Source organism: Castor canadensis, chromosome 1, assembly GCF_047511655.1.
Source record: "Castor canadensis chromosome 1, mCasCan1.hap1v2, whole genome shotgun sequence".
Classification (NCBI taxonomy): Eukaryota; Metazoa; Chordata; class Mammalia; order Rodentia; family Castoridae; genus Castor; species Castor canadensis.
In genome coordinates, this window is record NC_133386.1 from 170,358,885 (window position 1) to 170,384,569 (window position 25,685).

Below are 25,685 nucleotides of genomic sequence, written 5' to 3' on the forward strand. Positions count from 1 at the left end.
TTTTTTGGACAGGGTCTCACTATGTAGCCAAGGCTGGCCATGAACTCTCAATCTTCCTGCCTCCACCTCCCTAGGGCTGTTATTGTAGGTGTGATCTATTTTTCTTTTCGATGGGACTGGAGTTTGAACTCAAGGCTTTGTGCTTGCAAAGCAAGCCTCTTGAGCCGTACCTCCAGTCCACTTTGCTCTGGTTATTTTGGAGTTGGTCTTAAACCTCAATCCTCTCACTCTCAGCCTCCAAAGTTAGCTAGCATTATAGGTGTGAGCCAACTGTACCCTGCCTTTTTTTTTTAAACAAAATTATTGTATGTTAATTGTACAAGCTAAAGGGTTTCATTATGATACTCCCTACATGTACTTTGGTCATATTTACCCTCCCATTACCCCCCTTGTTCCCAGTCCTCCTCTTTGGTCTCCTTGCTTTTCCCAAGCAGTCTTTCTTCTATTTACATGTCTTTTTTTTTTTTAATCTAAATTCTTTATGAATCAAAACATGCTATATTTGTCTTTCTGAGCCTGGCTTACTTCGCTTAACATCTTCATTTCCATCCATTTTCCTGCTAATGACATAATTTCATTTTTCTTTACGGCGGAATAAAATGCCATTGTGTATATGTACCACATTTTCTTATGTTTTCATCTATTGATGGCCACCTAGGCTGATTCCATAACTTGAGTATTGGAAATAGTGCCACTTTAAAGATAAATGTGCAGGTATCTCTGTGGTATGCTGATGTAGATTCCTTTGGGTGTATATCTAGCAGTGGTATCACTAGATTATATAGTGGTTCTATTTTTAGTTTTTTGAGGAACTGCTATACTGGTTTCAGTAATGGTGCCCTAATTTACATTCCTACCCACAGTGTATACGGGTTCTTTTCCCCCTGAATCCTCACCGGCATTCGTTGTGTATTTCCTTGATAATAGCCATCCTGACTGGAGTGAGTTGACATCTCAGTGTCATTTGACTTGCATTTCCCTGATACCAAGGATGCAGAGCGTTTCTTTATGTACTTAGTGACCTTTTGTGCCTCTTTTGAGAATTGCCTCTTCAATTCATTTGCCCATTTATTGATCACATTATTCTTTTGGTTTCTACGTTTTTGAGTTTTTTATACATTTTGGATATTAATCACCTGTCAGATGAATAGCTGGCAGAGATATTCTCCCATTCCGTTGGCTGTCTCTTCAGTCTGATAATTGCTTCCTTTGTTGTGCAGGAGCTTTTAACTTGATGCTGTCCCATTTGTCAATTCTGATATTAATTCCTGAGCTTTTGGAGCCCTTGTCAGAAAGTTGTTGACTATGCCTGTGTCTTGAAATGTTTTCCCATACTAGTTTTTAGTCTTACATTAAGGTCTTTGATACATCTTGAATTGATTTTTGTACAGACTGAGATGTAGGGATCTAGTTTCAATCTTCTACATGTGAATGTCCAGTTTTCCAGCACCATTTGTTGAAGAGGTTGTCTTTTCTCCTTTGTCAAGAATCAGATGACTGTAGCTGCATGTTTCCTCTACATGTCTACCTATGTGTCTGTACCATGGTCTTTTTGTTGCTTTGGCCTTGTAGTATAAAATGATATCAGGTATTATGATCTCTTTGCTCAGGACTGTTTTGGCCTTTTGGGGTCTTTTGTGCTTCTATATGCATATTACAGTTTTTTTCCTATGGAAATAATAAATTTCATGGGGTACATTTTCTAAATTATTAAAGCCCTTTAAGCACTAAAGTGCTCTTGAGTTGTTTTATCCTATACTTTTCTACCTTTCAAAACAGTACATTGAACTTGATTTGTGTCTTTTGGATGACTAGTATTCCCAGTTATGTGAATATTTAATTATTATGTGTTCTGAAGTAATATCTAGGTCTCGATCCATTTTTAGCCCTTTGGATTTTTACTTTCCTTTGGTCTTATCTCTCACTGTCTGGTTTTCAGTTCTGTTGCTATTATAATACACGTATTTAATAATTTTGCTAGTTTTTTTTCCTAATATGTTATTTCTACTCTGATAGTCTGAAAAACAAGATCTAAGGGTTTTTTTGTCTCTATTTTAAAGTGTTATGTTAATAAAACTCTCTAGAAAGGAAAAGGATTACAGTAAAGAGACTTTATGTTGTTGAACTCATAATACCCTTTTTTACCTTAATTCAGGATCATGGTTAAGTTTCTGAGTTCTGAAAGAGTGAAGATAATTTAAAGATGATTCCACTGCTATTTTAGAACTTTCCTTAGAATGTCAAATGAAATCCAGTCATTTAAATGAAAATCATCCTGTTTTTTGTTTTTGTTTTTTAATTTCAGAGCTCCAGAGATTATATTGGGGTTGCCGTTTTGTGAAGCCATAGACATGTGGTCATTGGGATGTGTGATTGCAGAATTATTCCTTGGATGGCCGCTCTATCCAGGAGCCTTGGAGTATGATCAGGTAACAGAACTGTCCTAATAATCTAGTTGAATTGGTAGAAAGTAAATAATAGACATAGAGGAATGCATGGCCCTAGGTATGCAGAATGTGAAAATCTTTATAATCATAAAATCTGAGATTTGATGGAATTTAAGTTCAACCTCTTAACATTAATTTTTGTTTGTTTGCTTTGTTCATTTGTTTATTTTGCAGTACTGGGGATTGAACCCAGGACCAAGCTCTCTACCACTTGAGCTACACACATGCCCAGCCCTTTTGCTTTTATTTTGTCTTTGAGATAGGGTCTTGCCAGCTTTGTCTGAGCTGTCCTCAAACTTGAAATCCTCCAACCTCTGCCTCCTGTGCAGCTGGGATTGTAGGTGCCACTATGGTGGTATGTGCCATTGTGCCTCACTTGTTTTTCATTTCTTTCTTGGGGATTTTTAATTATAAATTTTTTATTAGGATATATTTGTTATATGGGGGGGGAGATCCTTAGTGGCAATTCCTATTAGGCTTATATTTTACATTAGCTACAATGCCCCATCATCTCTCCCCTTCACCTCCCCTCCCCACCCCACTTAAAGCAATTGCAAGAGGTTTCTTTGTTCTATTTCATATATGTGTATGAATTTCATCCACCGTATACCCTCACCTAATCTTCTTCATTCAGCCCCCTCTTCTACTAGCACAACCCCCCACTGTACCTATTTTACAGTCCTGTTATTCTTATTTTTTTTTGTTGTTATTTTATTTTTATGGGTGGTATTGGGGTTTGAACTCAGGGCCTTGTGCTTGCTAGGCAGGTGTTGTACCACTTAAGCCATTCCACCAGCTCTTGGGGGTTTTTGAGACAGGGTCTCATTATGTAGCCCAGGCTGGCCACCATCTCTGGAGCGTCCTAATTATGTCCTCTAAGTCCTGGGATTAAAGTCAGATACCACAATGCCCAACTTTATTTAACTTTTAAGAAAAAAAATTTAGAGGACAGAAATTTTAATGGACACATGACATAATCTTATATGTTGTGCCTTAATTCTTGTTTTTAAGGCTTAGTTTTTATGATATCAAAAGGAATATGATTAGTAATTAATTTGGGTGACTTGAATGTTCCTGAGATAACTTTAAAAGTCATTTAGTATTAATCATTAGACTGGGTGTTACCATTGACATTAATCTCATCTTCCAGTGACTTTGTACCCATGAACCTTTTTAGTCAGGTTTTCTGTATTATTTTGTACCTTTTCTCCTTCATGTTCAGGATCTCTTTTCTTTATCTGTTTATTTTTACTTTTTTTTTAATGATACTGGGATTTGAACTCTTGCATTTGCTAGGAAAGTACTCTCCACTTGAGCCACACCTTCAGCCTCAGGATACCCTTTAAAAGAAAATTTTAAAAAATTTTTTCATACATCCTCTCTTCATCAGCCTTTTACTCATATTCTAACCTTGATGTAGCTGCTAGTCTAAAGCTAGTTCTGGAAGAATTGATAATCCAATCAGAGTTCCATAATCCCTTACCTGTTGGAGTATTGAGGCCCCAGTCAGCTGTTAGAAGTACACCTTTGGCTTTGTGGATGACAATTTATGGTATTCATAGTGCCTTGGAATAGGACACCATCTAGTGGTAGTTTTAAATTGACTTGCTATTGTACTCTGGATTGAATTTCCCATTCTAGTTTTGGACAACTGACATTTATACTGAAAAGGACTCCAGAGATTATCTGGTTACTCTCTTCCTCCCATTATATAAAGAAGAGAAAACTGAGACCCCTCAAAGTGAACTGACTTGTCAAATCACAGTGGTCCTTTTAAATACAAAGCTGTGGGCACCCTCTCTTGGGAGCTGGCGCCCAGCTCTGGAGGCTCTGCTCTCCCACTTTACTCTTTTCTATCTCAATAAACTCTCCAACTTTACACTTAAATAAAAAGAAAAATCTTTGATGTGAACCTGATTTTTTAAAATTCTGTAATTCATGGTTTTAAAAAAATTGGAATAAGGGTTATCTGGTATAGACTAACAATACTTTTAGAGTATGTTACTTTACTTCCAGAGTGATTGAAAAAGTTATTATCATATAGCACAAATAGCACCTAGTTTTGATTCAGTGTTTCAAAATAGTTATTTTCTAAAAGATATAAATACAAATGAGTAGGAGTGAGGTGGAACACCCTTGTTTTGATCTCCATCTTAGATTTTTTTATACTCATTCAATCATGATGTGTATATAGGCTTTGTAAATGTTTATTTTCAAGATATGGTTGCACTCCTCTGTAATTTTCTTTAAAAATGTTCACAGGGGCTGGGAGTGAGAAAACTAGGTTATGGGGAAGTTAAGTATATAACTTACCTAAGAATCTAGTGCAGACATTCTGAATCCATTAGCTATTATCAGTGGACCACTTCTGCACTGCCTCATGGATAAAGATACTCCTAAGGCAGCATGGAGGAAGTGCTAAAAATAAAAGAGTGTAGCCACACCCTACCCTGTCTTCCTTCTGCAGCACTGGCCCTCTACTGGACTCCACTCCCATCTCATGGATGTCAGTCTAGCACTTGAAGAGGGTTTCACAGTCTTTGTGTTCCTTTCTCAAATCTGTCAGTCTTGCTTACTTGGCATTTTGTCCTTTGATACCATTTTGTATAATATTGATCTCTTAGAACTTATGTTGTATAAGATACTCTTTTATTTTCTGTTTTGTTTTTGTTAGTAGTAGTGCCTTTAATGACAGGAGTGTTTTTGTATTATAAATAGATCCTTGGGATATGGTTCTAATATGACAACCATTGAGGAAAAACCAGGAAGGTTCAGGATGCACAGAGTTCAGTACTTGTGCTATGGATGCTTCATTCACTTTGCTCATAGCACCTCCAACTTCCACTAAAGACATGCCACCTTTCAACAGATCTAAACTTCTTCCTTTATCACTGCAGATAAGCACATTAACCTTTACCTTGCTTTGGGGGGCACCATTTGCTTTGGGAAGACAGATTTTCACAGAATTAAGGACAGGGGAACACTCAGCAGATCACACATGAAATATTTGTGAAAATAAAGACATATGAAATATTGTAGCTTATCTGTTTCTTAACTCTTTGTTGATATGTCTTTTTATTTAATCTTGTAAAACAAGATACATTAGTTTACAAAGGAGGTGAAATAGAGTTCTTAACAGAATTATAATTATATACTTAAAAGTCAAATTTGAATCACCAAGAAAGATGCTGAGATTATTTTAATTTTTCTTTATGGTGTTTGTATTCTAGCCCTTTAATAATCATCTCTTAAAGCCTTTCCAAGGCAATTTCATAGATTTTACAACTAGCTACTATGATGAGAATCTATCATGTGCCATGTTTTCTCATGTATTTCATTTCCATTCACACATAAATGTGTGTTTAGAGACGGCCCCACTGAGAATTGATCCCTTCGTGTCTCAATCATAGATATACTGCCTTATAAGTGCTCTGTTTACAGTACTTAGTTTATATTTACCAGGGAAATATAAAAAGTATTCTAGGGAATAAAATAGTATTTTTATAGATGCTTGGACAGTATTTACTTGGTAATGTTGACTGTTCCTCCAAAATGTTGGTTGGAATTTAGATAGACTATAAAAGCCTGAATTTTTATTCAAACTCTTATTTTATAATTTCAATTTCAACTCCAGATTGGGGGTTTGGGGGTATCTTTCAAGATTTCAACTTTTGTTAGCCTGTTTGGATCACAAAGCAACTTCCTCAAGTAGATTGAGTCACAGTAGTCAGGCATGTGACTATAAATGACTGGGTTTTGTGAAGTTTGATGTTGTAGGCTTTTTGTAATTGAGGCAACACTGGAGGATTATTGTGCCTGGGTAGAATTTTGCTGTGATGCTGGACCTCAGTGGAGCTTTGCTGATCTTCTTGTGATTCTGTCTGTGTTGTGATCTTAACTCACTACTCAGAGTTTCTGCTTACCTTTTGTTAGGTTAATACAGCATCAAATTCTAGCACTACCTGTAACCCTTCAGTTCATGCCCCCACACTGATTGGTACTTCTTACTTCACATTTCTGACATTGGAAATATGCTTTGCGTAGCTGATATCTAGTTGAGCTCACAAGGTCAGTTTATGAATTACATGCGTATGAGTCAGAGCTCCACTCTTCATTGAGGGGAGAAGTGGGAGGCAAAAGGCTAGTCACTGCCTTTTTTTTCTTTTTTTTTGGTCAATCACTACATGTAGTAGTGGTTACACTGTGTTTGTCAAAATTGAATTGCTGATGGATTTCCTACCTGGGGCAATACCTAGGTACTGAACTGTTTCTGCTTTTTTTTCCCTCTATTTTCTGTTTCCTTAGAATAAGGACTATAGTTATTTTAGGGGATGGAAATGGGGGAAAGGAACAGCATTTTAATGAAATGAAGCTAATTGGTAATGTAGAGGTTTTAGTTGTCATTTTATTTAACATTGGGGGTACAAACAGGGATAAAGCATAGAACATGTTGTAAGGAGGTTCATAATCTACTGATAAAACAAATATAAAAGAAAGGTATGTTATAAAGGCATTAAATTTATTATGTTCTAGGCCAGTTGATACCACATAGGAGAGTAATTATCTTTGTTTGGTATGGCCAGGCATGGCTTTATAGAGAAGATTCTTGAACCTGGTCCTTTTTTTTTTTTGAGACAGGATCTTACTGGGTAGCCCATGCTGGCCTCAAACTCTCAATCCTGCTGTCCTTTGCCTCTCCGTGCTGGGATTACAGGTGTGTGCCATCATGCCCAACTTGAATTTGGTATTAAAAAAGGAATAGCAAAAATCTGAAATGTTGATTTGATGAAGGGAGGAGATGAATTATTAGTAAGGAGTTTGTAATCAAAGAGAAATTGGCCCATGCAAAGCTTAGCTTTCTACTAGATGGAGGCCGATGTGCAGGAGAATATAAAAGAGGAGGGAAGACATAAAACCCAGAGGGCCAGTATAGCATGATTAGAAATTTGGAATTGGGGTCCTGTGGTCACTAAATGTACAGGGAAGTTACAGTCAGACTTATATATTTCCAAAATGGCTGTAGCCATTCAAATAATGAATTGGGGTGAGTGGGTGGGGACATTAGGGAGAGTGGAAGCAGGTGGAATAATGAGCAAGGTTGTGATGCTGTATAAATCAGAATTCAAGACCCAAAATAGGGATGGAGAAGAGGAGACAGTTATGAAAAATGCCAATAAGGTAGAATTGTTAGGTTTTTGGATTTGGGAGGAGGGTGATGAGGGAAGAGGCAGGTACTTGTCTGGCACAAATTTCAGGTTCTGATTTGGGTGCATAGTGTTGCTATTAATCAGATACATGATAAAATACATAAAGATTAGCACATTTGAGGGAGAATCAAGTTAGGGTGTGTTCAGTTTGAAGCATCTAAGGTCCAGCCAAGGAGAGTGTCCACTAGCAATTGAGTCTGGAGCTCCAGGGCTAGAGATAAAAATTTAGAGACAGATTTAGAGATAAAAAACTGCGGGCACTTAGGATTTATAAGGGACAAAGGAAGACAAAAGTCTAGAAAGCAGTACCATATAAAGAACACAGGGAGAGAGGCAGCTAAAGGGTATCATAAAGTAGAAAGAGAACCAGAAAATCGTGTTGTGGAAATTGAATGTACAGAATTTTTAGTAAAAAGGTTGTAGCCATTAGTATCAAAATAAGATGATCATTGAATACATTCAGTGCTAAGAGGCCGTTACTTGCCTTGGCACCATATCATGAGACTGAGAAAGAATTTAGATTGCTGTATATTGAGGTTCATATCAGAATGAAATAGGTTATTGTTTTCAGGCACTAAACTGAGTAGAAAAAGAGCTGTTTTGTTTTGTCTGAGGAGAACGAGTTTGTAGAGAGAAGAAATAGAAGATACAGGAAAGGATAGACTAAGTGATAAAGCAGAGTGTCCTTGAGGTTATAAAAAAGAAGGAAGTCAAAAGGACCATTTTGGCCCCACATATCTCTCCCATTTTTGGGGCCCTGTTTTGTCCCTCTTCTACCCAGTCATTAGTGGAATAACTAATATTCAAGAACCTGCCATGTGGATTTTGAGGCTATGTAAGTAAACAAGCAAAGTTCCTCCCTTCATAGAACCTAGAGTCTAATGGAGAGTGGGGTGAGAAAATGGAAAGAGAAAGTATAGGATATCAGATAGTAAAAGGCATGGCGGAGAAAAATATAGTCAGGAGGATGAGGGTTGCTCAGAAGGACAGAGCTTGCTGTTGCTTATTGACTTTGAAAGTGACATTGGAGCCATATGGCTGTCTGGGAATAGATGTTTCAAAAAAGAAACATGAAATTCAGAAGCTGTGAGGCTGGAGCTCTTACTGTGTTCCTCGGGAGAGCTTATCTATAACCATGTCTCTTCTGCTGTAGATACGACTACACATATGCCACTGCCTCATGGAAGTTTCCCTTTCTATCTCCTCATTGATAATTCATCCATGCCATCAATCTAAAGCACTCTTAAATGTATTCCTCCCTCTCTAGCCTCACCCATTCTCTCAGTTAGACCCCCTTCATTTCTACTCTGGCCTCATCTATCCGTAGACATTACTTTAAAAGGTAAGTTATTTGGGCTAGAGGCATGGCTCAAGTGGTAGACTGCCTGCCTAGCAAGTGTGAGGTCCCAAGTTCAAGTCCCAGTACTGCTGAAAAATATAACTTATTCATTTCTTGCTTAAATGTTTCTAGTGGTTTTCCGTGATCACCTCCTGTAATAAAATTGAAACTTCTTAACATATTGATAAAGCCTTTTGCCTGCTGCTTCAGTTTCATCTCTTGCTGTGTCTTCCTTAGTAAATCTGTACTTTCTGGCTTTGAATATGTGGGTATTCTTTCTTGATTTTCCTTATTTACATATATTATCAAGTTTGTATAGATCAGATTTTTTCTCAAGGAACTCTGACTACAATTATTTTAAGCAGACCTGTTTTTTCCTTAAATTATTTGTTTATTGTGATACTTAAAACACTCTATAATAACTGTTTCTTTGTATGCTTCCCACTAGAATATGAATTTATTGAGGGCACAGATAGTATATTTTCATTTCTAACTTAACATCTAGCATAGTGTCTGATATATGTTTAATTAATGTCCATACATGAAAGAATAAACTTTGCTTTTTGAATTGCTTTTCAGATTCGATACATTTCTCAGACTCAAGGTTTACCAGGAGAACAGTTGTTAAATGTGGGTACAAAATCCACAAGATTTTTTTGCAGAGAAACAGATATGTCTCATTCTGGTTGGAGATTAAAGGTAACTCATTAAAAAACATAATATTTAGATAACAGTTTTCTAACATGCATATATGCATGGATAATACCTTCCATGCTATTTTTATTTTATTGAATTTCATCCTTTTAAATTTTGGTTTTCTACCCTTCTGTCAGCAGAAAGCCCTCTCAGAATAATTTAGCTCATTCTCTAACCTGACAACATAATTAACTCATCTTTAATATTTTAAAAACTTTTAATGTATAACTACATTTGTGTTGTGGGTTTATCTTCTTCATTCAGTTCTGCAATATTAAGCTTTATAGGAGAAGGACTGAATTTAACCACTTACTACCTGTCCCAAGTGTGTAAGGTCTTTGGCCATCAGTAAATTCTTAGTAATTAATTTTATAATTAGGTTTTGTTGTTGTATTACTATTTAGCCCAGGCCAGCCTTGAACTCAAGATCCTCCTGTCTCCAAGTGCTGGGGTTACAGGCATGGGCTCTGTGCCTAGCTCCACATTTTATTTATTTGCACTGTTCAAAAAACACGTTTTTGCTAATTATTCTTTTGAAACTGCTTTAGAATACTCAACATTAAGCTAAATGTGCCAGGATTAAAGAAATAGAAATTTAGAAATGAGAGGTAATAATATATTATTTTTCTCTTGACATATGCAATAAGACACTGGAAGAGCATGAGACAGAGACAGGAATGAAGTCTAAAGAAGCCAGAAAGTACATATTCAACAGTCTGGATGATATAGCGCATGTGAGTGCCATGCCACCATCGCTATCGCTGTGTGCTCAAGACGAGAGACTTGAGTGCTAAAACGTGTTACTCATTTTCTAATGATGCTAGAGCTTTCTGTTTTTGAGTATTTCAGATAAAAATCAACTCTTCAAGTTTCACCCTTTCAGGAGCTAAACTGCACCTGTCCCTATCAGTTATATCCTGTGCTATTAGATAGTGAAAAATGTTTTTTTCTTTAAAAGGAAAAATCCTGGTGTTTTCCTTGTGTCTCATTAGAAATGAGTATTTGTTTAATTAGGAAAAATTTCTCCTTGCTTTGACTTCTTAAAAAATCTTGAAGATTTGTTAATTTCGGTTATTCTTTATTTCAAGATAATTGTAGTTTCCTGTTTTTTTTGTATTTTTAAAAGCAGTATAATTTTAACATACTCTACTCTTCTGTGGCTCATTTTTATCTGATGACTTGAAATTTTGACTTCTTAGGTGAACACAGTGATGGATTTAGAAGGAAGTGATCTTTTGGCTGAGAAAGCCGATAGAAGAGAATTTGTTAGTCTGTTGAAGAAAATGTTGCTGATTGATGCAGATTTAAGAATTACTCCAGCTGAGACGCTGAACCATCCTTTTGTTAATATGAAGCATCTTCTGGATTTTCCTCATAGCAACCAGTATGTCATTTTATAATCTTTTATATTAGTTCTTGAAAAACATTAATATGGGTGTATAGAAAATCAGTGTGTTAGAAAATGAGGTTTCTTCATGAAATAAAAATAAACTGAGTCAGAGATTGAGCTGACTTGGCTAGTCTTCACATAGACTAGAAAATGGCCGGGTGGAACCAGGGCACAAGTGTGAATGCACTTGGTGTTATTTCTTCCAAGGGTCAGTCTGAACAGAGTGACCACAATGCTTTTCCACAGCATTCCTACCTTCACAACCAAGGACATATAAAAGGAAACGTTAGTTTTCTCTCCAAGTCAGTCACATTTCAGCTTTCACAGAGCTTAGGTTTTATCCTCTTTTGAATTCTGCAAACTCCATTTTCTTTCTTTCTTTTTTTAAATTTTTATTTTTTTCATATGTGCATACAATGTTTGGGTCATTTCTCTCCCCTTCCCCCACCCCCCGCCCCCTCCCTTACCCCTCGCTACCCGGCAGAAACTATTTTGCCCTTATCTCTTATTTTGTTGAAGAGAGAGTATAAGCAATAATAGGAAGGACCAAGGGATTTTGCTAGTTGAGATAAGGATAGCTATACAGGGAGTTGACTGACATTAATTTCCTGTGCATGTGTGTTACCTTCTAGGTTAATTCTTCTTGATCTAACCTTTTCTCTAGTTTCTGGTCCCCTTCTCCTATTGGCCTCAGTTGTTTTAAAGTATCTGCTTTAGTTTCTCTGCGTTGAGGGCAACAAATGCTATCTAGTTTTTTAGGTGTTTTACCTATCCTCATACCTTCCTTGTGTGCTCTTCCTTTTATCATGTGATCAAAGTCCAATCCCCTTGTTGTGTTTGCCCTTGATCTAATGTCCGCATATGAGGGAGAACATACGATTTTTGGTCTTTTGGGCCAGGTTAACACTCAGAATGATGTTCTCCAATTCCATCCATTTACCTGCGAATGATAGCATTTCGTTCTTCTTCATGGCTGCATAAAATTCCTTTGTGTATAAATACCACATTTTCTTGATTCATTCATCAGTCGTGAGGCATTTTGGCTGTTTCCATAACTTGGCTATTGTGAATAGTGCTGCAATAAACATGGGTATGCAGGTGCCTCTGGAGTAACCTGTGTCACATTCTTTTGGGTATATCCCCAAGAGTGGTATTGCTGAATCATATAGTAGATCAATGTTTAGCTTTTTAAGTAACCTTCAAATTTTTTTCCAGAGTGGTTGTACTAGTTTACATTCCCACCAACAGTGTAAGAGGGTTCCTTTTTCCCCCACATCCTTGCCAACACCTGTTGTTGGTGGTGTTGCTAATGATGGCTATTCTAACAGGGGTGAGGTGGAATCTTAGTGTGGTTTTAATTTGCATTTCCTTTATTGCTAGAGATGGTGAGCATTTTTTCATGTGTTTGTTGGCCATTTGAATTTCTTCTTTTGAGAAAGTTCTGTTTAGTTCACTTGCCTATTTCTTTTTTTTTTAATAAAATTTTTATTAGGATATATTCATTATACGGAGGGGGGATTCATAGTAACAATTCAGATTGGTCTTATAATGTACATTATTTACATTTCCATCATCATCTCTCCCTATCAGCACCCCCACCCCACCCACTTAAAGCAAGTACAAGAGGTTTTTTTAGTTCAGTTTCATATAGGTGTGTAAAGTCCATCAACCATATACCATCACCTTAATATTCTTCCTTTGCCCTCCCCTTCCCCTCCCGCTAGTACCTCCCCTCCCCCTGCACACAGTGTGCTTATTTTACAGTCCTGGTTTTCATTATTAATGTTTGAGTTGACATTCAATGGGGTGTCTCAATGTATGCCGGCTGTAAGATCTAACTGGGATGAGATGAAATGTAAACATTGTTTTGATTTGCATCTCTTTTATAACCAGGGAAGTTGAACACTTCTTCATATATTTACTGGCCATTTGTACCTCTTCCTTTGAGAATTCCCTATTTAATTCATGTGCCCATTTCTTCATTAGGGTGTTAATTCTTTGGGGGCTGAGTTTTTTGAGTTCCCCGTATTCTGGATATTAGTCCCTTGACAGATGAGTAGCTGGCAAAGATTTTCTCCTATCCTGTGGACTGTCTTTTGAATCTGGTGACTGTTTCCTTTGCTGTGCAGAAGCTCTTTAGTTTGATGCAGTCCCATGCCCATTTCTTTATTGGTTCATTAGTTTTGGGAGAATTTAGTTTTTTAAGTTCCCTATAGATTCTGGTTATCAGTCCTTTGTCTGATGTGTAGCTGGCAAATATTTTCTCCCACTCTATGGGTGTTCTCTTCAGTTTAGAGACCATTTCTTTTATTGAGCAGAAGCTTTTTAGTTTTATGAAGTCCCATTTATCTATGCTGTCTCTTAGTTGCTGTGCTGCAAACTCCATTTTCCTTCATACCTTCTGCTTTCCTTTTTCCTCTTCTTGTTCTCCACATCTAGAAGTAAAAGACATTTTTTAATGAGTTGTTAGTACAGAAGAATATATGCCCAATTCTGAGGGCCTTATTGGAGTTTCCTTAGGCAAATCTTCCAAAATTTTTGAGTCCCAGACCTCTTTTTTTTAATGTGATGGAGTAAGTAAAATAAATGACTTACGAGAGCTTGATTTATCATTTTGAATAGATTTAATGAAGCAGGCATAGGGATGAACTAACATTTATTACAGTGAATTGCCCTGAAAATGGATATTTTCATAAAGTCAATTACATTTCCCCCAAACATTTAAAAATTATCCTACTGGTTTCCATAGGCAATTACTTTGAAAATAATGTGATAATGACATATTTGATACCATTATTTAGTGGTATCACAATTATCTAGGCTAGAGGGTCATAAAATTATTGTGTGCTAAACAAAAAAAGTGCTTACTACTGCTTTGCTGTTTTTGAAAATATTGTCCATATAATATATACTTTTACTTGCTTTGAAATTCAGTCTTGTAGGATTGCCTGTTAGAAAGAATACTGGAAAATAGTAGATTAAGTACAAATCATAGAATTTTATTCTTTTCTAAATAATTTTTTTGATGGTGCAGGGTTTTGAACTTAGGATCTTTGTGCTTGTTAGGTAAGAACTCTATCACTTGCCATGCCTCTAGCCCTTTTTTGCTTTAGTTATTTTTCCAGTAGGGTCTTGTGCTTTTTGTCTGGGTTGGCCTTGGACTGTAATCCCTTTCCCAAGCCTCCCTTGTAGCTGGGATTACAGATGTATACTACCATGTCCAGCTTGATTTTTGAGATAGTGTCTTGTTAACTTTTTTGCCAGGCTGATCTTGAACTGCTATCCTCCTATCTCTGTTTCCCAAGTATCTAAATAATTTTTATTTTGTAAATGTACTTTCATTTTAAACTACTAAGCATTTAAAATACTCTTACAACACCTTTCATTTTTTCTTTTGCAGTGTAAAGTCCTGTTTTCATATTATGGATATTTGTAAGTCCCACCCAAATCCATGTGACACAAATAATCACAATAAAACTTCACTTTTAAGACCAGTTGCTTCAAGTAGTACTGCTACTCTATCAACAAACTTTACTAAAATTGGAACATTAAGAAGTCAGGTAAGAAATAGAGTTAATAATTTATGTTGCTCATTTTCCTTTTGAAGCATGGAAATCTCATGTTGGCAATTAGATGGAGCAGTGCAGGTGGGGACTTAGTGTGGCCATTCTGTTATCTAAAGCAGTCAGAACATAACAACTCAAATTAACTTGTTTCCTTTCCTCTTTCATTCTCTCAATATCTTCCTCTTTTGCCCTTTGTGTCACAGCTCTAAAATTTGTTAAGTTTTATTTTGGTTAGTGTTTGTTTTTGTTTTAATTTTCTGGCTCCATTTTAGTAGTAGAATTGTGATTTTAAGAAGTTTGTGTGGGTTTTGTTTGTGCAGCAGTGTGTGGTGTCATCAACGGGCTGCTGTGTGTAACATGCGTGCATTGACTGTTTCAGGCATTGGCTGCGTCTGCTCATTCAGTTGTACATCATGGGATTCCTCTGCAGGCAGGAACTGCACAGTTCGGGTGTGGAGATGCTTTCCAGCAGACACTTATTATCTGTCCCCCAACTATTCAAGGTACTCTTTCATTTCATGCTACTTTGAATTTAGGGATGTATTATTTTTAAACAAGTTTAGGCATCTGTTCGTTGAACGTGTTTTGTACTTTAGTGATACATTTGAATTTAATTTAAGCTATTCAGTAGCCTTTAGACCAGTGATACTCGTTTCCTGACTGGAGCTCCATTGTGATCATGACAAAATGAATCACATGACAAGTGTATTTCCTGTGGAGTCTGGCGAGTAAAATACCTTAATAGAAATTAATGAGCTCTGAAAGGCACAATGATACTGAATATCACTGTGTTAGATGTTCAGGTGAGTTTATATTATCTGTTATTACTTAACATTAAAATGACTGAGAACTAAGTTTCTTTTATTTTCTCCCCTTTTTTGGGGCGGGTGGAATGGGATGGGGTGGTGATTGCTGGGGATTAAACCCAGGGCTTTGCACGTGCTGGGCACGTGTTCTACCACTGGTCTATGCTATTAGCTTGAGAGCTCAGTTGTTTAATTTTTTTTCTTTTTTTAGTTCTTTAAAATTTTAGTAAAATGAGTTCCATCCTAAAACGGTGCAGTCTTATTCTTTACCCATATCTTAGGAAAAAATTAATTATGGATTGGTTTTGACTAAGTTAGATGATGTCCCTTCTTTAGATGAAAATAGCAGATTAAATCTTTAAGTGGGATGAGCTCTGAATACCTTTGAAGATGTCAAAAATTCTCAAACTAAAAAGTCTCTTAAAGGTTTTATTAGAAGGCGACAGCAATAAACTTTTCAGTAGGAATAACAAAAATAAAACTTTTTAGGGCCTTTCTTACGACTTTTTGCTAGGCTTTTGTGTCTACGACTTAAAGCAAGAGGTTGGTTGCCAGTGGCCCAAAGTGATTATGGGCAACTTAATGGTAACACTGCACACTTGAGATGAAAGTGGCCGGTGAGAGTCATGACAGCTGGGTGCAGCTCTGGCTTTGCTGTCTCTTTACTACTACTGTAGACAAGTCTGTTTAGTTGTTTCAGCCTTAGTTAAAAAAAAAAGATGAGTAGAAAATATGTTAACTTCTAGCTCCGGTATTTCCCAATTTTGAAAGTTACTTGAATTTTTAAATTCAATTTAAGCAATTGAGAAACTTCTTAGAAATTTTATTTTAATGTCTCCCACATGGCCTAACAAAGCACCAGGAATGTATTTATTGACTTGATTGGCTGGTGATAACAGAGATAAAAGCAGGTCAAATCTCTTTATTTTCTTAGTGAGTGGTCCTTTATATGCAGTCATGCATTGCTTAATTACAGATATGATTTGAGCAATGTATCATTAGGTGGTTTTGTTATTGTGCAAACATCATAGAGTGTACTTAAGCAAAGATAGCAATGGCAGTAGATAGGATAATCTTAAGGGAACCCCATTGTGGTCTGTTTTTGACCTAAATGTTTTTATGTGGTAGGTGACTGTATGGGGTTTTCATATAAGGCTCATTGGAGAAAGGCTTATATCACTGGAAGTATGTTACCAGTGACAACTTAGACAGTTGGTTCCTAAGATGAAGTTGTGGTCTCATGGGTGGTCTATGAATACCTTTGACAGTGACCAGTGACCTCTGGCTGGCCTCTGGTAGTAACAATACTTATCATCAAATAGTTAGCACTTGTCCAAGATACTGTTTTGTTTTTCTTCACCTGAGAGTTTCAAGCAGAAGTTGAAAGAATAATGTATTATATTTTGTTTTACATTCAACAAGTGTTCATATTTTACCTTGTTTGTGCATTTATCATTGGAAAGTGGTAGGCTTTATGACTTTTCACTTAGGTAAGTTTATAGTCTGTATTAACAAATAGGTTCTTTGGTTCTGATAATCTGTCTTGTGTAACTGTCAGTTTGAAAGTTACTCATCTACATGTGTTTTTTTCTTTTTTGTTGATATTGGGGTTTGAATCCAGGACCTCATGCTTGCTAGACAGGCTCTTACCACTTGAACCACTCCACCAGCCCTTTTTTGTATTGGGTATTTTCAAGATAGGATCTCATGAACTGTTTGCCCAGGCTGTTTTCAAACTATGATCTTCCTGATCTCTGCTTCCCAGGAAGCTAGAATTATAGGCGTGAGTCATCAGTGCACGGCTACACATGATATATTTTATGAAGATTTGGAATAACAATTTTATTCAGAGCTTATCTTCTATGTATACCAAAAACCTGAGACTTATGGGATACATTTCTAAACAGGATTAAGCATCATTCTTAAAACATTTCAGTGAGATTAGACAAAACCTTTATATTTTTATGTGGCTTATAATTGATAGATTTAATAACCTTTCTGTACATCAGGTAGCAAGTGTGTGAGTAGCTTACAATGTACGTACCTTAGAAGTGAAAGCCTTCCCTCTAGTCAGTCTTAGCATCTAGAAAATCTCAGTTTTGGTCCTTACCTTGTCCTCATAATGTCCCAATCTATTGATAAGAAACATTTCAAACTAATTGTTTGGAAGCTACTAGGTAGTAATTTTGGCACTATTATAGTTTGTATTTCAAAATAATTTTTATGCTAATCCCTATCACTTAAAATTTTTACTTTGCATTTGGGCTATGGTGTTTTTGTCATGCATCCCATATATTTTATTTATTATAAATATGATATGTGAGTATTTCCATATAGGTACCATATCCAAAAGGCTGTGCTTATTCAAAAAAAAAAAATTTAGATACTTGGCCAAACTTTTAAAATCCAGCAAATCTGAGTGAAAGTTGTATATATTAAATAGGCATTTAAAAGCATTTAGCAATCTGAAAAGTTAGTTAACTCCTCTAAACAAAAACTACTATTTTAGAGTCAAATACATTACAGCAAAATTCTGTTCTGCTGAACTAAAAACCTTCATAAAATTTTTATGCCTGTTTTCCAAGCATTAAAGAAAATTTAATCAAAGACCAAGTTTTAGCTAATTAATAACTATGAAAAATTGAGATTTTTTTTAATAAGCATTTTGTGAAATAATTTCAAATTTACAGAAAAATTGCAAGAAAATTATGGCTGACATCTGTAATCTAGCTACTGAACAACATCGTAGTCAAAGCCAGCCCGAACAAGTAGTCGAAAAAAACACATGGAAGGTCTGGCGGAGTAGCTTGGTCCAAAGTGTAGGCCCTGAGTAAACACAAAAAGCTTAAACTTCTAGATCTACACCCACATTCAAAAAAAAAACCAAAACACCCCACCCCATATTCTGACTTTTCAACAATCATGTGAGTCCCCGGAGGAGTGCACCGTTCCTGGAGCTACTGCAATACCAGGTCGATGCGTGGAGTGGACGGAGCAGGCCCCTTTTCCATCCCCTGTTCCAAATATCCATTTAATGTGTTGTCCTCGGATAGAGGACGGATCAGATATTAAGTTGATAAGAACAGATACTACACTTGATCTTAGCCAAAAGGCCAAGAAGCGATAAAAAATTGAGATCTTAACTATTGAGTTTGATTAAAAATAGATTTCACAAGAGAGAAGTATGGAGAAATGCTTCTCACTTAAGGCACTGAATATGGAGAAAACTTAAAGGCAGTATTATTTTTGTTCATATTTGGGCATTCACTTTTCATCCCTATCAAAGTGAATTTTTTTCTTGTAGAAATTATCTATTTCTGCATTATATACACTGCTTGGGTGTGCTTATAGTCTGTTTTTGGGAGAGGTTGCTCATCAAGACATGCTTTTTGGAAGAGTTAGAAGATGAGTTAGAAAAAAGAATCTGAAGTTCTGTAAACTTAATTCATATCTAGCTCTTTAGGAAGACCACAGAAAGTAGAAGAACACCCTGTCAGTAAAATAAAAGTCTCTGTGAAGAAAATACATAGGGCAAAATTAACATTGTCTTTAGGATTAACACTCATTGTATAGTTAAACAATTAAAAAATTCTAGATTGTTTTCCATAAGAAAAGGAAAACAATTGTATTTTTTCTTATGGCTAAAGAGAAATACCCAACCTCACTTTCATCCAGGTGTTACAATGTTTTGGTCAACAACAGGCTGCCTATACTACTGTGGTCCCTTCAGATTATATTGCTTAGTGATGTGGTAGCCACCTAAGCGTGTGTCAGTACACTCTGTACTGTTCACACGATTAATGAAATCACCTAATGACCTCCCTAATGATAGGTACGCCTGTCATTAAGTGACGCATGACTGTATTTAAACAGTCTCCCTATCCATATTGAAAGTGACTGCTACAATAGTTTGGAATTATGACACAGAGAATTTATTTTAGTTAATTGCTTTCTGATCTTGGGAGGATGGCCAAGAATCTTGTTAGTTAAAGCTTTATGTTGGGGTTTAATATCACTTTGCTGTCTCAAAGTTCAGTATTTAATTAAGACTTAATATTTGCAAGGTGCTTTGAGATATATTGAAGAGAAAAATTAACATGAGCAGGATTTAGATGGCTGGCAATCTTACTTTGTAATATTTCTAGTGGATAAGCAGAATGGTATTTTTGTTTCCACCTTCCAGCAGCTTGCTTCTAGGAACACTATTCCATTATGCCATACCAAGCAAAGCTTGGTTATATCATCAAATTAGGCAGAGAAGGTTATTTTTCGCTTTTCCTTTGGAATTTGAAATATGGTAGTAAGCATATGAATATATGCCATTCCAAAAATCAGAAGTCCCCAAATTTCCAATTCCCTTATGTGAGCTATCATGTTAACTGAATTTTGAAATGTATTGTACCCCTCTTTTGGTGATGAGAGTATGAGATCCTGCCACAGTTTCAAAGAAGAAATTACTAAGCATAGCTATGAGTTTGTATGAAAAGAGGCACACTTACCTGCTGGATAATCAGGACTCACCTTTCCAGGTCCTTTGTCACAGTGGTAGAACTAATTGAAAAGTAGATAAGCTACAGTGGTAAACTTCCAAAGGAAATGAAAAGTTTCAAGAAAAATAAATGACTTAGTTTTGTAGCACACATTTTAAAACAGAAAAAGTAGCTTTGTAGCAATGTCGGAATGATGTATCACAAACTAGATAGGAAGTACTGCACTTTCCTAATAGATTACTTTGTCAGTGTTAGGAAAATTTTATGTGGGAAATGGTTATAAACCCAGTCAGAATTTAAGGATTTCTTTACATCTAAAAATAGTTAAATCAGAGGAAGATTTTTTTTCTCCTGTTGGATAACCACTCTGTTTCACAGGCATTCCTGCAGCACATGGTAAACCCACCAGCTACTCCATAAGGGTGGACAGCACAGTGCCACTTGTGACTCAGGCTCCAGCGGTGCAGCCACTGCAGATCCGACCAGGAGTTCTCTCACAGGTTGGTCAGGTTTTTTTTTGTTGTTGTTTTTGTTTTTTATATATGCTGTCTTCCTTACACATAAACAGAGTACTGAGCACTTTATCATGTATAAGCCTGTGCTGTACATGTGGAGAAGTAGTGACAGATGAGGAGATTAATCCTTTTTATAGGTTATTACTTTGAGCTTTTATAATTAATTCTTGCTTTAATATATTTTTGAGATTGAGGTGAATTATTTGTAACTTAGTTGTTTCTTTTTGGTTGGTTTGTTCTGATGCAGCAGACATGGTCTGGTAGAACACAGCAGATGCTGGTACCTACCTGGCAACAGGTAACACCCATGCCTCCTGCTACTGCAGCACTAACTGCTGAGGGTGTGGCCAGTTCTCAGAGACTTGGAGACTGGGGGTGAGTTCAAAACAAAAGTACTTTTTAGTGAGTAGCCTGTAAAATAGATCTTGGTAAAGAGGAGATTCAATTTTTCTGAACTTTCTCCCTAGGAAAATGATTACACACAGCAATCACTACAACTCCATGATGCCGCAGCCTCTTTTAACCAATCAGATAACTTTATCAGCCCCTCAGCCTATCAGCGTGGGCATTGCACATGTTGTCTGGCCCCAACCTGCCACTACCAAGAAAAATAAACTATGTCAGAACAGGTTGGTTTTAGTACTTTAACTTTCCTTACATTTTGAAAATTAGTCTTTAAAATGAATTTTGTGCTTTAACTTTCCTTACATTTTGAAAATTAGTCTTTAAAATGAATTTTGCATGCACACTGAAAGGGTCACTCTGTTGTATTCAAAATGACCTCCTTGCTAGCTTTGTTGCAAACACTAAGCGAGCTCCCTTCTCGATTTCTCAGAGGTATTTTGGTAAAACTAATGGAATGGGAGCCAGGAAGAGAGGAAATAAATGCTTTCAGTTGGTAAGATTGTCTTTATTGCCCTTTTGATTTATTATCTATCCATAACATAGCAATTGTAGACATTCAGATATTATCAGAAATGACCATTTAAATGTGTGTAAATAGAATCTACTCTGATAATTTTGGAGATAATATTTTACATTTGACAAAACCTCACATCAGTATGTTATAAATTAACTTGAACAAGTGAAGGTTTGCATTGTTCATTTTACTGACAAGATACCTTAGAAAATGTCATTCCCATGTTTTGATTGTAGAAATTACAAATTATTCCTTTGGTTGCAGGGGTAATTCATTGCAGAATACCAATATCCCACATTCAGCATTTATTTCTCCAAAGATAATGAATGGGAAAGATGTCGAGGAAGTAAGTTGTGTAGAAACACAGGACAATCATAACTCTGAAGGAGAGGCAAGAAATTGCTGCGAAGCATCTGTCAGCCAGGACTCCGATTCATCCGTTTCAGACAAACAACGGCAAACGATCATCATCGCCGACTCCCCGAGTCCTGCAGTGAGTGTAATCACTATTAGCAGTGACACTGATGAGGAAGAGACCGCACCCCGACATTCACTCAGAGAGTAAGCATCACCCACAGCGTGCATCTTCAGGAATGATAGTGGCGCCCTCTGGAGTGCTGAAAAACAACTTTTTGTGACTCTCCTTACCAGTATCCTTTAGAATAAAACTTCAAATGGGTGATCAGAGCTGGGCATGGTAGCTCAAGTCTTTAATCCTGATTGAGAGGCAAAGATTGGGAGGATTTATGGTTTGAGGCCAGTCCTGGGAAAAAGTGAGAACCCCATCTCAACCAGTGGCTGGGCGCGGTAGTGAGAACCCATCATCCCAGCCATGTAGGGAAGCATAAGTAGGAAAATTGCAGTCCAGGAATAATGTGAGACCCTGTCTCAAGAATAACCAACACAAAATGGGCCAGCAGAGTGGCTCAAGTGGTAGAGTGCCTACCAAGTAAGCTTGAGGCCCTGAGTTCAAACCCTAGTACTACCTGATAATCAAGTTCTACACAGAGGGGACTTCCAGTATTCAATGTGATCATTATAGCATTCTACCTGTACTTAAACTTTAAAATGAAGCTTCAAATTTTAGTCCAGGTAGCTGTTTTCTATTCTTAAATAAGGAATGTAAATTTTGGCTACTTCGAGAGTATCTCCTCATTTTTGACCCGTATTTTCCCCTTCCCTCTCCACTAGGTGTAAAGGTAGTCTCGATTGTGAAGCTTGCCAGAGCACTTTGAATATTGATCGGATGTGTTCATTAAGTAGTCCTGATAGTACTCTGAGCACCAGCTCCTCAGGGCAGTCCAGCCCATCCCCTTGCAAGAGACCGAATAGGTAAAAGAATTTCAATAATAGTATATAATAAATATCAAGTATACTAAAAAGCCTATAATTTCTTTTTGTTGTGTGTAAATTAATATCTGCCAATTTACCACAGTGATTTCTCTCTTGAACGCAATTTCTGAACTACATCACTTTTTGTAAATTTAGATTTCTGTAGTAATTTTCTCCATTGTTATAGAATAGCTCTAAGTGAAAATTTAAAGTGCTAAGAATTGATTTTTTAAGGAATCGTCTATTTTAGAAAGGATTAAAAAACAGTTACATTCTCAACTTGAGCTCCATGGAGTTAAGTTACTATTGTAACTTAAATTTGGAATAAGCATATACTTTAGTAAAAGAAAAGGAATGTACATGATGAAGTACTGACTGGCCCACTATCATAGAGTAACCACTGTGATTTTTTTTTTTCTACCACTGGTGACTGATTTGCATGCTTTTGTCCTTATTTCCTTGCCTGACCTTCCTTTTGTCCAGCGACATGCATTACCACTAAAATAGAAAGTCTCCTAACAAGCATGATGTGCTAACACATTGGGAGATAAGCCACAACAATTTTCGTGAAATACATTTGGTTTTAGCTTATAAGTTACTTGTAATGTGGGCTAGAAGTTGATATATGTATATAAGTACATAAGGTATAAAAATAAAAACAAAATACATATATACAAAGATGCTTCAAATTGTTAAAGTAATAAGTGATTAAAACAGATAATAAGTCTGGAGGTGTGACTCAAGTGATAAAGCACCTGCTTAGCAAAGCACAAAGCCCTGAGTTCAGACCCCAGTACCACCAAAACAAACAGAGAAACCAGATAATAATGTAGAAATCTCAAGGAGGTGGGCACAGGGGAATCTCTGGAGGAGAAGAGAAATTTGGGACTCCAGCTAGGTCTGCAGAGAGGTCAAGAAGGCCTTTCAGGAAGGAACAAATCCTAACCTCAGCATTAAATCTGAAATACCAGATTTAGTCACATGCTGGTATGTTTGAACATTTCATTTAAATTATACAGAACAGTACTTCTTTTGTTTAGATGAAAGAATCTAGAATTAAAGAAGATGAATTTTAATGAAATGCTACTGAGGAAAGTGGGAAGAGAAATGAGAAAGAACATCAAGTGCCAAAAGGATGTTCCTGATACAGGACAGAACTAGGTTATCATTGGAATAGAGAATGGATTTGAGGGCCTACAAATTCTATGAAAACATGCTAGTGGTCAGACAAAAGGAATAATTATGTATAAAATAACTGAATAAAATTCTTATGAGTTTACTGGAGACTGGATATTACTCAACATTAGATTAATGTTGGGAAAAATACCATTCATAAAAATGCTTTCTTGCAGCATGTCAGATGAAGAACAAGAAAGTGGCTGTGATACTGTGGATGGCTCTCCAACATCAGACTCTTCAGGGCATGATAGTCCATTTGTAGAGAGCAATTTTGTGGAGGACACTCCTCAAAACACAGAAATAGTAACCTCTGCTGACACGGAAACCAAGCCAGCTGTTTGTACTGTTGTGGTGCCGCCAATGGGAATAGACAGTGGATTAAGTGCGGAAGAGCATATGGCAAACACAGGTAAACTGAGTACTCCTGTTTCTCTGATTGAACTTTATTTATTTTGAGAGCGAGAGTTTAGCAAAGTTTATTGGGGAGTAGAAGTAAAAGGATTTTTATGGGGGAAACAGAAAAGTGAAAATAAAAAGGGGAAACTCCTTCAAAGAGGAGGGGACCTGGAAATCTGTAGTTCACTGAAGTTCTTTGGGATTTCCCTTTTTAAAATCCTTTCTCTCCCCTCCTCGAAGTGGTGTGGGATATACTCTCAATTTTAATTTGCCTGGGCTTTCGTTACTCGGATCAACCTTTAAAGGTCTTAATATAGGAACGTCAGAGAACATGGTTGTCAGAAATCATCTTTGAAGTTCCACCTTGACCTTGCCATGTCTATTATACCTTAAAAAAAATTTCATTTTTGGGGGACGGAGGGTTAGAACTCAGGTGCTCTACCACTTGAGCCATGCTCTAGCCCCCCCCCCCAAATCTTTTTTAATAGTCAGTGTTTAGAAATCATACCCATTTTTTTAAAATCTAAATTTAAGGTTCTTAAATCACTATTATGTAAAATACAAGACTTTTTACAGTTTTTATTAGAGAAGGAAAAAGCACCAACTCTCTAATATTTCTTGTTGTGGGCAGATTCTACATGCCAGCCATTAATAAAAGGACGGTCTGCCCCAGGAAGACTAAACCAGCCTTCTGTAGGGGGTAATCGTCAGCAGAAATTAACATCAGCATTCCAGCAGCAGCATTTGAATTTCAGTCAGGTATGTTTATTTATGACTCATAAGAGTCTGTAGTTCAAGGTTGGCAGTTGTTTATTTTTTTTATTTTTATTTTTTTCCACTTAGAGGAGAATAAATTCTGAAACCATAAGCAGTCTCAATAAATTTTTTCCCTTTTCATTATCCAAGTGACTAAAGTGTAACCTGCTAAATAGGATAATTAAGCACCTTTTCCTTGGAGCTTATATTCTTCGTCAAATTCTTACATTTCTCTTAGAGAAATTTGTAGTGTTTGCTGTCTCAAGTGCTTTAAGTCAGAACATACACTTACAGGTTAGTGACTATATTTCTTTCTTCTTCCCTCCCTTTCTCTTTCCTTCCCCACCCCCCCTTCCTTCCTTCCTTCGTTCCGCTCTCCCTCCCTCTCTCCCAAGTGCTGGGATTATAGACATGAACCACCATTCCTGTCTTGGTGGCTTTATTTATGTATTAGTTGAGGTGACTATCTGACCTTAGTGGGCACTTCTTTCTGTTCAGCACTGTGCTTGGCAGTTGTGTTTCACTTGGGGAAAGAAAAGATCACAGGTATTGGAGTTGGAGCTGGGTTCAAGTCCTAGTTTTGCCATATACTATATATATTACCTTGGCCAGGTCTCTTCAACAATCTGGACTACAGTTAATCGGAA

The 25,685-nt window shown here is 36.7% G+C and overlaps 1 protein-coding gene and 1 non-coding gene across 8 annotated transcripts in view; one reads left to right on the forward strand and one right to left on the reverse strand.

The window, feature by feature from the left end:
- The window catches only part of Hipk3 (homeodomain interacting protein kinase 3), a 95,464-nt gene that overhangs the window by 65,530 nt on the left and 4,249 nt on the right, over nt 1–25,685 (forward strand). For 2 of the 7 annotated variants that reach the window (XM_074044040.1, XM_074044048.1), the window contains exons 3-16: nt 2,306–2,429; nt 9,573–9,692; nt 10,337–10,423; nt 10,889–11,073; nt 14,480–14,639; nt 15,025–15,148; nt 20,320–20,441; nt 20,704–20,831; nt 20,924–21,085; nt 21,292–21,354; nt 21,640–21,936; nt 22,567–22,707; nt 24,060–24,295; nt 24,914–25,041. In XM_074044040.1, the coding sequence (XP_073900141.1) occupies nt 2,306–2,429; nt 9,573–9,692; nt 10,337–10,423; nt 10,889–11,073; nt 14,480–14,639; nt 15,025–15,148; nt 20,320–20,441; nt 20,704–20,831; nt 20,924–21,085; nt 21,292–21,354; nt 21,640–21,936; nt 22,567–22,707; nt 24,060–24,295; nt 24,914–25,041 (2,077 nt within the window). The remainder of the gene's footprint in view (nt 1–2,305; nt 2,430–9,572; nt 9,693–10,336; nt 10,424–10,888; nt 11,074–14,479; nt 14,640–15,024; nt 15,149–20,319; nt 20,442–20,703; nt 20,832–20,923; nt 21,086–21,291; nt 21,355–21,639; nt 21,937–22,566; nt 22,708–24,059; nt 24,296–24,913; nt 25,042–25,685) is intronic. The other 5 variants (XM_074044052.1, XM_074044078.1, XM_074044070.1 and 2 more) reach the window with 5 other exon arrangements.
- Nucleotides 18,387–18,576, reverse strand: LOC141415791 (U2 spliceosomal RNA). Its single transcript, XR_012440753.1, has one exon. It is a non-coding gene; the product is annotated as a U2 spliceosomal RNA (small nuclear RNA).